The sequence below is a fragment of the Eucyclogobius newberryi genome, unplaced genomic scaffold (genome assembly GCF_026437365.1).
Source record: "Eucyclogobius newberryi isolate DKJ021-1_F unplaced genomic scaffold, fEucNew1.0.hap1 SCAF_18, whole genome shotgun sequence".
NCBI lineage: Eukaryota > Metazoa > Chordata > Actinopteri > Gobiiformes > Gobiidae > Eucyclogobius > Eucyclogobius newberryi.
Window position 1 is genome coordinate 33,486,668 of NW_027315812.1, and position 15,744 is coordinate 33,502,411.

The window sequence follows — 15,744 nt, forward strand, 5'->3', positions numbered from 1 at the left end:
TCTTTCATTTGACCATATTTATCATACTGTTTAGAAGTCTGGGCAATTACAACCACTGCGTTTGTGACGGAAGTAAGCTGTACAAATGATACACAACGATACACGTTATTGTGAACACACTCAGGAGTCAAATCTTCAAACTTGAGGAGCTTCTATCAAGACTATTGGGTATTCATGGTAGAAATGTTTGTATTTGACATGTATGAAAAAGAAGAGGAGTCGAAAGGCAAAGCTCTCCATTTATCGGTCAATCTACGTTCCTCCTCTCGCCTCTGGTCATAAGCTTTAGGTAATGACTAAAAGGACAAGATTGTGGATACAAGCGGTCGAAATGACTGGGATTCACCCGGAAGAGCAGGAGGAAGTGTGTGTGGAGAGGGAAGTCTGGGTCACTCTCCTCAGACTGCTGCCTCCTCGGCCCCGGATGAAGCAGAAGAAAATGGATGGATGATAAATAAGATCGCGCTCTCGAAATTCCCTCATTCATTTGTTCGTCAGTGACACAACTCTGTACAGACCCAGTCCATCTTTAAACACCGCCATAGCAACCATACAAATCAGTTTCAACCCTCCGACCTTCAGCACACTTCAGTCAAGTGTGTATCATTAGCACGTGTTTATTGTAAATAGTTTCATGTGGGAACATGTTTTACGTTGTGTGCCATGTTGCTCTTGTTGTTCTTGTGCTGCTTCCTCTTGACCATGTCGTCCTTGTAAATGAGAATTGGTTCTCAATCGACCTACCTGGATAAATAAAGGTAAAATCATGAAAAATAAAATAAGAAATACTAGACTATACTGAGAGTATAGCATTTATTTGGACAAAGGTAAAGTGTACAATCACTTCTATTGCACTGGTCATATTCACATTCATATGCTTGTATATACATTCATAATAATCCCTCTATAGTGTACATATATACTGCAGACTGTACATGTATATTCTTATATATACACACATCTGTACAAATATAATGGCACATATGTAACAGTAAATATGGCAGAAAGTAAACCGTGGACACCACATCACAGGCTGTTTATTGTGTTGTTTTGCTTTATGAATATAGCCTATAAGAAGTCCCTATAAGAACTGTCTTCACATTCAGGACAGAGCGATTGTGCTTTACAGAAGAGGCTGATTCTTCTTCCACTCGCTCACTTCAAAGTGCATCCTTCCCGTCCACAGGAGGACAGTTTTGGTCATGTGATGTCACTACACTTACAAGCACAGAGGACAAGAGGACGCTCTTGTCCAATTTATGTCCTATTTCCCAAAACCGGTCGGACCACTCTTTCTACAGCAGGTCAAGAAGCTGCCAACAAGTGGCTTCGAGGGGTTCAGGGGCGTCATTTAGCATTAGAACTAGAGGTTTGTAGGAGGAGCTCCAGATGATGGGATAAGAGAGAACACAGACTCAGGCCAAAACAAGATGGAAAAAGCAGAGAAACACACAAGAATCATTTCAGCGCCATATTTGTGGAAATGAGAAGGTAAAACAATTATAACATGGTTTAAAGCTCGATTTAGCAGAATATGTTTTGTCAAACTGCACCGAGTCTTGATTTGAATCTCGCAGATCTCATAAACACTGTCGCCACTAAATTCTTGTCTCTTATCTATGTCTGTGGGATTTTCCCTCCCTCTGCTTTGTCCAACCCGCTCTCTGGAGCTGTTTTTCAGATCCCTTCTGCTTTATTCTTCGTGGGGATAAAACCAAATGGCCATGTGCAGACAGTGATCCACAGCGTCTTTATGTTATTCTCGCTCCTCGTCAAAAGCCGTCTCTGTGAGCCACTGGAGAGTGAAACTGGGTTAACCCGCACCAACTCTGGCTTCTCTAAGAGCAGGTGCTGGCCAACAATTCCTTCTGTGCTTTAACAAGGGCAACATTAAGTCATTACTAAATATAATATGTATAATAAAGTAAATCCAGCTGCCATGTTTCACGCAAAGTCAAGCTTCTACTGACAACAACTTAACAACAAGTAAAATTGGCCCGTTTTGGACGTAATTTTTCAGCGAGCATTAAATGTGTCCATGCGAGACCCTGACCCTTACGGAGCAGATTTTAGAAACTTAGAATATAACCTATTTTTTGACGTGCGACTCCCGCAGATACATATCCCAGTCAAGACACAGAGAAAGGACGTGTTGGTTGTTGCATTTGTGCACTTTCCATCAGCACCACACACCGGGGCAGTTATGGATGAAGGAGGTTCACAAAGCTTTCATCTTTACTTTGGAAAACCTGGTGTCTGCGTGCTCAGCTGCACAGACACTAAATACAAGCACAGACAAGTTTGATTGGCTTTCCCAAAAAGACAGAGCCAGTGCAGCGAGTGGAAGCTCCAGCGCACAGACGTTCTGCTGGAGCGTCTGTGCGTCTCTGCGGCCGTCCTCGCTTTGGCGTGTGTCTTTCACAAGCTTGCGTAGTGTGTTTAGGGCCTTACAGAATTAAAGTCTTTACATTTACACGCTGTAAAAAGTCCCTGATTGTGAAAGGTCAGATACTTACACTGCTCTAACGGTTTAACAGAGCGACGCACATGGATATTTATTTCATTGAACAAAATCTCTTATATTAAGACACAATGATGATTTCAGGCTTTGCAGATTAGGTCTCAGTAACATTAGAAAATATTAGACCAATCATTTCCAACATTATTGCACAGGAATATGCATGTTTTGTCCCTGCCTTCTCACACTGGATATTGGTAATATGAACTATTATGGTAAGAAAGTTTTGAGGCCAATGCTAAATGACCAGAGGCTGAACAGTTCACACTGACTCCTCTGGTCTTTGACCCGCTGTAGACTGGGACAGGTCCGACACATCCAGTGTCCTGGGACTCACCTGTGCCTGTAGTGAGTGTGACTGATCTCTGTCTTTACACAGATTTCAGCTGGAATTATGAATTTGTTCATCTATATCAGACAAAGGATAAATATAGGATAAATAGAAGATAAGAGATTTATTTGGCTTATTTGGATGAGTCTTTTTTTGTCTGATATGGAGGAACAATGCATGTGCAACAGCCCCATCTGCAGTCCGACCTCTCCAGGACAGGAACTCGGGTCCTTGAAAGCAGAAAGGCCCCCTCGCCCCCGTTCACGCTCCTGTGGGTCTCGAGTTCCTCCTAAATCCATGAATACATTTGTGCTGATTGTCCTCCAGCCCGGTCCACAATGTGTCTTCAGCAGAATTGTGAAAAAGCAGTTTTCTGTCAGCATGGCCCTCAGTCCTGTCCATGTGGTTTTTGTTTCTCAATCTGATGTTGTCACTGTAACATGAAGTAACTCTTCTGAAGATGTGGGAAAACATGAGAAGGTGTGAAAAACTCTGAGTCTGCTTAACAGTACGTGACTTTTCTAGTGGAGGATCCGCCACATGAACATACAGCTCAGATTGACTATGTACGGCCACTTTCAACTCAATTCAATCCTTTTTGTAACGCCCAAAATCACAACAGCAGTTTCCTCGAGGGCCGATTAAACCATGTTCATATGGACTTGTCCCATCATCCTGTGTCTTTAGACACATGTCCCATCATCCTGTGTCCTTAGACTAATATCCCATCATCCTGTGTCCTTAGACTAATGTCCCATCACCCTGTGTCCTTAGACTAATGTCCCATCGTCAAGTGTCCTTAGACTAATGTCCCAGCATCCCATGTCCTTAGACAAATGTCCCAGCATCCCGTGTCCTTAGACAAATGTCCCATCATCCTGTGTCCTTAGAGTAATGTCCCATCATCCTGTGTCCTTAGACTAATGTCCCATCATCCTGTGTCCTTAGACTAATGTCCCATCATCCTGTGTCCTTAGACTAATATCCCATCATCCTGTGTCCTTAGACTAATGTCCCATCACCCTGTGTCCTTAGACTAATGTCCCATCACCCTGTGTCTTTAGACACATGTCCCATCATCCTGTGTCCTTAGACTAATGTCCCCTCATCCTGTGTCTTTAGACACATGTCCCATCATCCTGTGTCCTTAGTCTAATGTCCCAGCGTCCTGTGTCCTTAGACCAATGTCCCAGCATCCTGTGTCCTTAGACTAATGTCCCAGCGTCAAGTGTCCTTAGACTAATGTCCCAGCGTCCCGTGTCCTTAGACTAATGTCCCAGCATCCCGTGTCCTTAGACAAATGTCCCATCATCCTGTGTCCTTAGAGTAATGTCCCATCATCCTGTGTCCTTAGACTAATGTCCCATCATCCTGTGTCCTTAGACTAATATCCCATCATCCTGTGTCCTTAGACTAATGTCCCATCACCCTGTGTCCTTAGACTAATGTCCCATCACCCTGTGTCTTTAGACACATGTCCCATCATCCTGTGTCCTTAGACTAATGTCCCCTCAACCTGTGTCTTTAGACACATGTCCCATCATCCTGTGTCCTTAGACTAATGTCCCAGCGTCCTGTGTCCTTAGACCAATGTCCCAGCATCCTGTGTCCTTAGACTAATGTCCCAGCGTCAAGTGTCCTTAGACTAATGTCCCAGCGTCCCGTGTCCTTAGACTAATGTCCCAGCATCCCGTGTCCTTAGACAAATGTCCCAGCATCCCGTGTCCTTAGACAAATGTCCCAGCATCCCGTGTCCCTCCTACAAGTATAATTCAAGCTTTAGGACACCAGTCATTTTAGTTCTTTAGTTTATTGAGAAAGTTCCAGAATGTTTATTTTGATAGACTGAATTATACTTATGTCAGTTGGACTTATTCGACTGCTCAAATTTATTAGCAGTCCAAGTTTGTGTTTTCAGAAACAAACTAATACTTTATTATAAAATATATAGATTTACATGTTCAAAGTTCAAATATATTGATAATTTCATTTTTACACCTACATGTTGCCATAGCATAACACCAATGTTTCAACTTTGTCATTGAATTTGGACCCAAACTTGGCCAAGCCTCATCAAAGGTCACTTCTGTGTGTGAGGGTGAAACCTTAGATTAGATCATAATTAGCATCTGCGCTGAAGGGTTAATAACTTTAAAGTAGAACTAAGTAACATCTTCAGCTTATTGAATGTCTTTATAAGTTGATGGTTACATTTGTATTTTCAGGGCATTTGAAGTGTCATCGCCCCCTGCTGTCTCTGGGCGGAAAAGCAGCCTGGCAACATTTGCTGACATCGACCAAAGAAAACCCTCCTGAGAAACCCTGGATCTTTTTTTCATACTTGGCAATGTGAAATGTCCGACACAGTCTCTTCATTTAAGACCAGGTTTAAACGTTCCTCTTCAAATGACTTATGGTCAGGCCAGTTAGGAACAGAAATATAAAGCTACAGTTTCAGCTCCGCTGCCCTAAGAGCAACTCTGGGGGGAAGTATGAGCTCTGTCCTCTGCTTCACCTGCGTCTTTTCATGACTGGTCACATGTTTTCTCCTTCTTCCCCTCGTCTGTGGGAGGAGGATCTCTCCTTCTCTGTGGTTCTCCTCCAGGTTTCTACTTTCTCCCAAACGGTTTTGTAGTTTTTCCTGCAGAAGGAAGGTCTAAGGACAGGGGGCGCTCTGGGACAGGGGGCGCTCTGGGACAGGGGCGCTCTGGGACAGGGGGCGCTCTGGGACAGGGGGCGCTCTGGGACAGGGGCGCTCTGGGACAGGGGCGTTCTGGGACAGGGGCGCTCTGGGACAGGGGGCGCTCTGGGACAGGGGCGTTCTGGGACAGGGGCACTCTGGGACAAGGGGCGCTCTGGGACAGGGGCGCTCTGGGACAGGGGCGCTCTGGGACAGGGGCGCTCTGGGACAGGGGCGCTTTGGGACAGGGGCGCTCTGGGACGTTTGCTAATTTACTGTGAACATTATTTGATTTGTTTTTCACTGTCGCCCTTCGAGGAAACTGCTGTTTTAAACTTGAATGTGGGGATCAGCTTTAGCCACCTGCTTGTTTCCATGGAGATTTGATGAATCTGCTTGGAATCAGGTGACTGGTCTGCGTAGTGGCGTAGTGGCGAGCACACTCACAGTATGAATGCATTATACAAGGTATTTTGTGTCCAGGGAACGCAGCAACATCGCCGAAGAGAAAAGCAAGTGACGGGGCCGTCCACCCGGACAGTTACACAGTGATGCACTCAAAGTAATCACTTTTAAAAGACTGAAATAGTGGTTTCTATGGATGTGCGGCGGTGGCATAGGCAGACATAGTTCTTGAGCAGTCTTGTAGTGGTCAGTGAAGCGTGGACGATAACCATGGCGGTCAGTCGGCGTAGATAATGAAGCCAGAGAAGGTGCTGTACTTGTTGTTGTTCCCCCCGTGTGCTTTGCCTCCGTCCAGTTTGATGTAGACCTCGTCCCCCGTCTCCAGGTGCAGCACGGCCGAGTTACTGGCGTAGTCATAGTTCTGGTCAGCGTCCTGGGCGATGGCACTGGCCCGCACCTGCACACACAGAGGCAGTTCCTTACTCCTCCTCCACTCTGATCCTTTTGCATGGAAAATGTAGTTCTTATAATGAAGTTACTTTAAAACGAAACTGAAAACAATGTTAGTTAATCCCAAATGTGCACTTTCATAACCTGTGCTTCATCATCCTATTTTATTTATAATTAATTTATCCTGGGGAATCCAGAGAAACCCTTATTCATGCATCTCCTGTGAAATAAAACACATAAAACAAAGAAATAAAGGTGGAGGCTGTGGTTGTGGTGCTGCTGATGTTGAAACATCAAACTCTTCTCTAACAATCTGCTAAGAATTAATTCATTAAGAAATCAGATTTGTTTTGTGTCATTTACATTTTGGGGATTTAAATAAAAAATGCAGTCCTCTTCATACCTCAACGTCGATACAATCCTCTTCTCTTCCTCCCATATCCAGGCAACAGTGGAATTGAACACATGTAATTATATATTTGATCATTTCTTCTTGTGGCCCATCAGAGTTCACATTCCTGCATAACAGCGCTGCCTGTTCGATATTGATATTGATCACGTCACACGACTCATCTCTGGGACTTGAGTATTTTGGAGCTGGATTAACCTCCTTGATTTGCTGATTGGTGACAATACCTGCCATTTGAATGTTCCTTTCACTGTCTTTCAGGAGAATCCTTCATGTGCTAGAAATGTCTTTCCAAATTACTCTTTTTGTTATTTACAACTTCTCATGACAAAGCAAACATGCAGTCAATCCTTCTGCATTGGCAATGAAAGGAAATCAATCATCCTTGAATCCTCTCATCCGCTTCCTGTCGTTACGGTTTGTTTACAAAAGCTGTGACGCAAATCTAGACTGAAATGCTGAAATTTAATTCATCCATCAATCCATCTTCTTCCGCTTTATCCGGGGCCGGGTCGCAGGGGAAGCAGTCCAAGCAGACACTCCCAGACTTCCTACTCCCCAGACACTTCCTCCAACTCCTCCGCGGGGATCCCGAGGTGTTCCCAGGCCAGCCGAGAGACATAGTCCCTCCAGCGTGTCCTGGGTCTTCCCCGGGGTCTCTTCCCGGTGGGACATGCCTGAACCACCTCAGCTGGAGGAGCAGCAACTCTACTCCGAGCTCCCCCCGTGTGACTGAGCTCCTCACCTTATCTCTAAGGGAGCGCGCAGCCACCCGGCGGAGGAAACTCATTTTGACCGCTTGTATCCGCGATCTTGTCCTTTGGGTCATTACCCAAAGCTCATGACCATAGGTGAGGTCAGAACGTAGACCGACCGGTAAATCGAGAGCTTTGTCTTTCGGCTCAGCTCCTTCTTCACCACAACAGTCGATGCAGCGACTGCATCACTGCAGCCACTGCCCCGATCCGCCTGTCGATCTCACGCTCCATCCTTCCCTCACTCATGAACAAGACCCCGAGATACTTGAACTCCTCCACTTGGGGCAAGGACTCCCCACCACTGTTCCCTCTAAGCTGTGCGCCTGCGCAATTGCGCACTGCTCACACATAGTGCACGCAGAAGAAAATCTATGGCGCGCAGATTTTTTTTTCCACCATAAACCTATTAATTAATAGATCTAATCTAATTACCAAACGGCCACCGGGGGCAATCTAGAATGAAGCTCAAGTGTTTGACACACTGTAGAAGACTCTAGTGGACAGTAGAAGACTCTAGTGGACAGTAGAAGACTCTAGTGGACAGTAGAAGCACTGTCCAGGGGACACGTCGTGTAACTCGTGTTCTCTATATTTTTAGTTTCAAAACGCTGTGTTTTATTACAATCAGACTCATATTCACTGAGATATTAGTCTAATTAGTCCCACAGCGCAGCGAACCGCGGGTGCGCCGCGCGCCCCGGTTCAAAAGACGCATCACTACCGCGTTTATTTATGGGTAAATATCATGTTACAACGTGGGCATCTGCGGTTTATTGACAGGTGCGGCCCGGATATGGACAAGTTCTATTTTCTTCGTAAATATCGTGGAGCCCTTTATGTATCATTGGCTGGACACCTGTCAGTGACACCTGTCAGTGACAGGTGTCCAGCCAATGATACAATACGGTTTACATACGCTACACAGCCAATCATAGCATTGATAGTGCATGAGTGCCCTGCCCATACGCACCTTGCAGGTTCGAGCTAACAATAATGCAGCAGAGTTAAAAGACACAACCCCTTATCATGGCGAAACGAACGGGCAGCGCCTGGACACATCCACTCACCAACAACAAGCCAAAGTAAAAAAGAAATGCTGTTTTTTTAGGATGGAACGGCTTGTGCCACTGGACCACAGCCAGGCCAAAGCAGGACTCTCACATTGTCATGGAATTAGACATACACCGATGCTATTCCGTAACACATTGAGAACACAATTCAACTGAGAATATGAAACGACACAGAAATATCAGACATATGTATGGCAAGCTTGGGAGAAAACGCTGGGCTGTGTCAGCCAAGCCATTGTAAGGAGCCTGGCTGACCGTCCTGCGTCTCACCCAGTTTTTTCCCAAGCTGGTTGGTTTTATTAGATATTCTGGAATAGGCGGGTCACATTTCTCATTGGTCAGCCTCACATCAAGGCACTTGGTATTTTTCCTAGAGATCAAGCCTTGGGTAAACATTACCCAAACTCCTCTGAGCTGTCACCCCCCCTAGGGTAAACATCCTTTGGCCCATCTTTACGACCCCTTCACAGATGCAGTTTGTCACACACCCGTTTTTCTCTTAGACTAATGATGCAGATAATATATCACTATTATGCAGATAAAATACATCACAGAAATATAATCATATATTCACATTTTATCACACACATATAACTACTATACATCTCATGAACAACAGGATTTTTGCATTTTTCATTTTAAGTGGGCCTAATTTTTTGTAATAAAAGTAAACTAATAAAAATTGCTGCTGTAATTTGATTCTTTTAATGTAACTTGATATGATGCAAGGTTTTGAACAGGTGTGGGCGTGGCCACAGCGTGCACATCTGATGTTGCTCACTGTGGTCCTCGGTGTGCCCAGGCAGCTAGTGTGTTTGCCCAGACACATAAAAAAAATAGAGGGAACATTGCTCCCCACCCACCTGGAGAGGACAATTTGGAGGTGCTGATTCTCATCCAAAGCTGCTTCACACTCGGCTCAAACCGTCCCAGTGCAGCTGCAGGTCCGGGTTTGATCGTCAGGACAACATCGTCTGCAAACAGCAGAGATGAGATCCTGTGGTCCCCAAACCGGACCCTCCGACCCCTGACTACACCCTCCGACCCCTGACTGCGCCTAGAAATTCTGTCCATAAGAACTATGATCAGAACCGGTGACAAAGCGCAGCCCTGAGGAGTCCAACATGCACTGGGAGCAGGTCTGACTTACTGCCGGCAATGAACACAGCTCCTGCTCCGGTCATACAGGGACCAGACAGCCCTGAGCAAAGGGGCCCGGACCCTGTACTCCCGGAGCACCCCCTAAAGGACACCCCGAGGGACACGGTCGAAAGCCTTCTCCAGATCCACAAAGCACATGTGGACTGGTTGGGCAAACGCCCATGAACCCTCGAGCACCCGATGGAGAGTCTAGAGCCGGTCCAGTGTTCCACGACCGGGACGAAAACCACTCTGCTCCTCCTGAATCCGAGGTTCAACTATCGGTCGGATTCTCCTCTCCAGTACCTTGGAATAGACCTTATGGGAGGCTGAGGAGTGTGATCCCTCAGTAGTTGGAACACACCCTTCGTTCCCCCTTCTTGAACAGAGGGACCACCACCCGGTCTGCCAGTCCAGAGGCTCTGTTCCCAACCGCCACGCAATATTACAGAGACGTGTCAGCCAAGACAGTCCTACAACATCCAGAGACTTTAGGTACTCAGGGCGGATCTCATCCACCCCCGGAGCCCTGCCACCGAGGAGTTTGCCAACAACATCATAAATTTAGCTTGGGTGATGGATGAGCCAGCCTGAGTCCCCAGTCTCTACTTCCTCTTCAGAAGACGTGACTGAGGGATTAAGGAGGTCCTCAAAGTATTCCTTCCACTGTCCGACAACATCCCCAGTCGAGGTCAGCAGGCCTCCTTCATGACCTCCCCAAACTCCTCCCAGCCCCGGGTTTTTGCCTCTGCCACAGCACATGCTGCAGTCCGCCTGGCCTGTCGATACCTGTCAACGGCCTCAGGAGTCCTACAAGCCAAAGTGGCCTAATAGACCTCCTTCTTTAGCCTGACAACATCCCTTACTTCCGGTGTCCACTACCGGGTTCGGGGGTTGCCGCCATGACAGGCACCAGAGACCTTGCGACCGCATCTCCGAGCAGCCGCGAGAACATGGTCCACTCAGACTCAATGTCCCCAGCCTCCCCCGGGATCTGGGAGAAGCTCTCCCGGAGGTGCAAGTTGAATACCTTACTGACAGAGGACAAGACGTTCCCAACAGACCCTCACAATGCGCTTGGGTCTGCCAAGTCTGTCCGGCTTCCTCCTCCGCCAGCGGATCCAACTCACCACCAGGTGGTGATTGGTTTAACAGCTCCGCCCCTCGCTTCACCCGAGTGTCCAAGACACGTGGCCGGAGGTCAGATGACACGACAACAAAGTTGATCATTGACCTCTGGTGTCCTGGTGCCATGTGCACTGATGGACCTTGTGCTTGAACATGGTGTTCGTTATGGACAATCCGTGGCTAGCACAGAAGTCCAATAACTGAACACCGCTCGGGTTCAGATCGGGGAAGCCGTTCTTCCCGATCACCCCTCTCTAGGCGTCACAGTTATTGCCTACGTGGGCGTTGAAGTCCCCCAGTAGAACAACGGAGTCCTCGTTTGGTGCACTGTCACTCAAGGACTTCAAAAAGGCCGGGTACTCTGCACTGCTGTTCGGCCCGTAGGCCAACACAACAGTGAGAGACCTGTCCCCCACCAGAAGGCGACGGGTTCCAGAGCCCAAACCGTGCGTGGAGGTGAGGCCGACAATATCTAGTCGGTACCGCTCAACCTCACGCACAAGCTCAGGCCCTTTTCCCCCCAGCGAGGTGACATTCCATGTCCCCAGAGTTAGTTTCGGCGTCTTGAGATCTGGTCGTCGAGGCCCCTGCCGTCGACTGCTGCCCAGATCTCTCTGCACCGGCCCCTTACGGATCCTTCTGCAGGTGGTGGGTCTACGGAAGGACGGCCCCATGTCACTCATTTGGGCTTTGCCCAGCCGGGCCCCGCGGGGAAAGGCCCGGCCACCAGATAATCGCCGTCAAGCACCCACCCCAGGCCTGGCTCCAGGTTGGGGACCCGGTAACGCCCATCAGGGCGACGTAACTAGCCTTGGTGTCTCTCTATTCATAAGAGGCTTCTGAACCGCTCTTGGTCAGACCCGTCACCTAGGACCTGTTTGCCTTGGGAGACCATATGTTGTCAGGGGCTTAAAGCCCCAGCCACCAGGGGGCAATCTAGCAGGAAGTTTGACACACTGTAGAAGAAGACATCAGTTGAAGCACTGTCCAAGGGATACATCGCGTGTCTTTTATTACAATTCTTCCCCCTCTTTCAGCTCCTTTATATCACTTTCAAACTGCTCAATTCGGGTCGTTCTAATCGCTGCTCTCATTTCGGTTTTGAGCGACGCCGCATCACGCTGCATTTTGCATTTTCACACATCATGAGTGCTAACAATACAGCGGTAGCTCCTTTCTTCAGCAGTATTACACCGTGCTAACGATACAGTGTTAGCTCCTTTCTCCAGCAGTATTACACCGTGCTAACGGTACAGCGTTAGCTCCTTTCTCCAGCGGTATTACACTGTGCTAACGGTACAGCGTTAGCTCCTTTCTCCAGCAGTATTACACCGTGCGATTCTTTCTCCGGGCCGGTGGAAACCCGTCTCTCCGTGGGTGAAGGGTTGTGGTCGGACTCGCTAGCCGTGTTAGCCTCGTTAGCTTGCGAGTCGGGCTGTTTTTATTTAATGCTGCCGTTGGTCGGCAGCTTTGTTTGTCTTGGCCCCGTAGCTTTACCAGGCTTGTGATTTCCTTGTCCACTCATCTCTTATTCGTCTTTTCTGGGATTATGTGGGTGGAACGAGTTTCTGCAGCAGCGGGGGGAGCGCACGCACCCAGCCCGGCTCCAAACCCGGAAGTCCTCAAGTTACTTTTTCAAATCAGTAATGAGGAGCGAGGTTTGTTTCACTGCCGCGGCAGCAAAAACTCGGTGACGCAAAAGAGAAATAAACTTTCAGATGCACGTTTTGAAAAGCTCCTTCTCCTTCGTATATAACTATTTTGTATGTGAGGAGTAAATGTAGGTAACAGCGTTAAACTACAGTGTTAAAACAAGTGCTGTTGTTGTTGTGCGTCGGTGCTCTTGCTAATCCAATAAAGTAAAATGCATTTACTTTGTTTATTTGATATTTGAACAGAACATTAATGACAGCCTCACGTTCGGACAAAGTTCCAAACCAAAACCTCACGTCAGGTTTTACCTCTGTTTTGCTGTGCATGAATGAACAATGTATGCACAATATCTCTCCTCCTCCTCAGACTCTCCTCCTCCTTAGCGTCTCAGTCTCCTCCTCAGACTCTCCTCCTCCTTAGCCTCTTTATCTCCTCCTCAGACTCTCCTCCTCCTTAGCCTCTTTATCTCCTCCTCAGACTCTCCTCCTCCTTAGCCTCTTTATCTCCTCCTCAGACTCTCCTCCTCCTTAGCCTCTTTATCTCCTCCTCAGACTCTCCTCCTCCTCAGACTCTCCTCCTCCTTAGCCTCTCAGTCTCCTCCTCAGACTCTCCTCCTCCTCAGACTCTCCTCCTCCTTAGCCTCTCAGTCTCCTCCTCAGACTCTCCTCCTCCTTAGCCTCTTTATCTCCTCCTCAGACTCTCCTCCTCCTTAGCCTTCTTATCTCCTCCTCAGACTCTCCTCCTCCTTAGCCTCCTTATCTCCTCCTCAGACTCTCCTCCTCCTTAGCCTCTTTATCTCCTCCTCAGACTCTCCTCCTCCTCAGACTCTCCTCCTCCTCAGACTCTCCTCCTCCTCAGACTCTCCTCCTCCTCAGACTCTCCTCCTCCTCAGTCTCTCCTCCTTCTCCACACAACAAAATATGTTGAAAACATTTTGTCCCCAAAATCGACTGCGTCATAATATTTTTGGTGACATATGTTTATACATCTCAAAAATCAGATATTATTTTATTTTATTATTCATTCAGAACACGAGCTCTTCAGAAATCAACTACAATTATTATCCAAAAATATCTCCAAACACAAAAGATTAAAGATGAAAGAGTATTCCCTCTTTCATTCCTGAAGCCTTTGTTTCACTTCCTGCACTTCATATGTAAACTCAACTGTACATTTGTGTGAATATAATAATAATACCTTTTATTTATATAGCGCTTTTCAATGAGCCAAAGACGCTTTGACATAATTTTATATTAAGCCTAATTTTTAGTTTTCTATTTTGCTTATTGTTATTTTTATCCCATAGTAGATTTAAATTGTTCTATTTTTGACTTATTCATTGTTAATTGTTTTATGTTCCTATGTTTGTGAATTCTGTTCATTGACAATAAACCTTTACATACATAAATACACATTTAACGTTGTGTTTTACTGTATTTACTGGAGCGTTTATAGCAGATTGTTAGATTTTACTCGACAAATTCATAAATCATAATTTTATGTGAAGGTCAAATATCATTTGGAGGCTGTGACAAAAAGCAAACTAACTGACATTTAAAATATTTTCTTGGTAGAAAAACTTCAAATCTCTTGCATTTGGATCTAATGTGAAGCATGTTTCACATTAATGAAAGTAAATGTTCTTCTGCTTCACAGTCGCTGCTGAAGCTTTGAACACATCTGAGAACACTCTGATCATTTTAGGATTTTTATTTTCACAGACTTTATCTGAATGTATTTGTGGCGCCTGGGATGATTTAATATAGAGTCCCTATAGCTCTATATTCTGTATATTTCTAACACAGTGCGTAAGTGCCCGTCCCGCGCGCCTCACCTGGTTGTTCTTGCACAGGTCCGCCCACATGCTCGTGCCGTCCCCGCCGCGCATCAGCACGTGGTAAGTGAAGTAGTAGGTCCCGGGGATGGAGCACGTGAACTTGCCGGTGCCCGGGTCATAGTGGTTGCCCAGGTTCGTCACTACGTCATCAAACTTGAGCAGCTCGTAGCCCTCGTGCTGCTTCTTGAGCCCGGCGTAGAAGGCGATCTTCGGCACGGTGCTGTAGGTGGCGGCGCTGATGGCCCCTGTGGAGCTGGGGCCGGGGGGGCCCGGGAGTCCCGGTGGCCCGGCGCGGCCCGGTTCTCCTCGCTCTCCAGGCGGGCCCGGGGGTCCCGGTGCACCAGGCTCACCCGGCAAACCCCGGGAGCCCATCTTCCCCGGGCGGCCCGACTCTCCTTTGGGCCCCTGGATGAAGGTGGGTAAAGACTGCACCAGCGCGTTCTCCGGGAGCGCGTGCGCCGGGGCCGTGCTGCTCGGGGAGCGCGTGGCGTACGGGTCACACACCATGCGGCAGCTGCCCAGCATCTCATAGTGCGCCCCGCCCCCCGCACTGTTCACCAGCACCGGGATCAGCACCACGAGCACCAGCACCATCACGACCCCCAGCACGCCAACCGCCACCAGCCGCCTCCGACCCACCAGCCGCGGGAGCGCCGCGCGCTCCGCAGACCGGCTCTTGCCCGGAATTTTGCCGGATGAAGAGCGCGGTCCGGGAGAGAAAGAGTCCTGGCAGAGCCCCGGTCCCGGTGCTCCCTGTCTCCGAGTCTCACTGTAGTCCGGGTCTGGAGCCGCTCTAGTCCTGTTATAGTCCAGTTATAGTCCTGTTATAGTCCAGTTATAGTCCTGTTATAGTCCAATAATAGTCTTGTAATAGTCCAGTTATAATCCTGTTATAGTCCAGTTATAGTCCAGTTATAGTCCAATTATAGTCTTGTAATAGTCCAGTTATAATCCTGTTATAGTCCAGTTATAGTCCTGTAATAGTCCTGCTGGAGTCCTGCTGCTCCTCAGAGTGTGGACTCTCCCGGACAAGAGAAAACATCCACAGGTTCCATCCTCCGCGCGCCCTCAGAGCGCACAAGCCATTCTGAGAGCGCACGAGACAGAGCGGGGAGGAGGAGGAGGAGCAGAGGAGCATGGGGAGGAGGAGGGGAGGAGCAGGGGGAGGAGCATGGGGAGGAGGAGTGGAGGAGCAGGTGGAGGCGCAGGGGAGGGGGAGGAGGGGACTGTGGAGGTAAGTATATTTATCATGGAGTTTTGTCTGAACAGATTGAACAGTCGCCTCTCTTTTCTAGAGAAGAATTTAAACAGAAACATTTGGTTAAACTCTTTGTTTTGATTATTATGAAACGTGATTGTAAAAGT

At 47.6% G+C, this 15,744-nt stretch overlaps 1 protein-coding gene across 1 annotated transcript; it reads right to left on the reverse strand.

Moving 5' to 3' along the window:
• Positions 1-6,129: 6,129 nt before the first annotated feature.
• Positions 6,130-15,196, reverse strand: c1ql3a (complement component 1, q subcomponent-like 3a). Its single transcript, XM_072451234.1, has 2 exons — positions 14,377-15,196; positions 6,130-6,391 (listed from the first exon to the last, which is right to left on the reverse strand). Exons 1-2 carry the CDS (start codon positions 14,971-14,973, stop codon positions 6,212-6,214), a joined length of 777 nt encoding a protein of 258 aa, XP_072307335.1. The 5' UTR covers positions 14,974-15,196; the 3' UTR covers positions 6,130-6,211.
• Between the last annotated feature and the right edge of the window lie 548 nt (positions 15,197-15,744).

Bases quoted from the DNA above. Each gene is read 5' to 3' on its own strand.
- c1ql3a (XM_072451234.1), bottom strand. From the start codon at position 14,973: ATGGTGCTGGTGCTCGTGGTGCTGATCCCGGTGCTGGTGAACAGTGCG. The intron at 6,392-14,376 runs GTGAGGCGCGCG...CTGTGTGTGCAG, and splicing joins ACCTGTGCAAGAACAACCAG to GTGCGGGCCAGTGCCATCGC.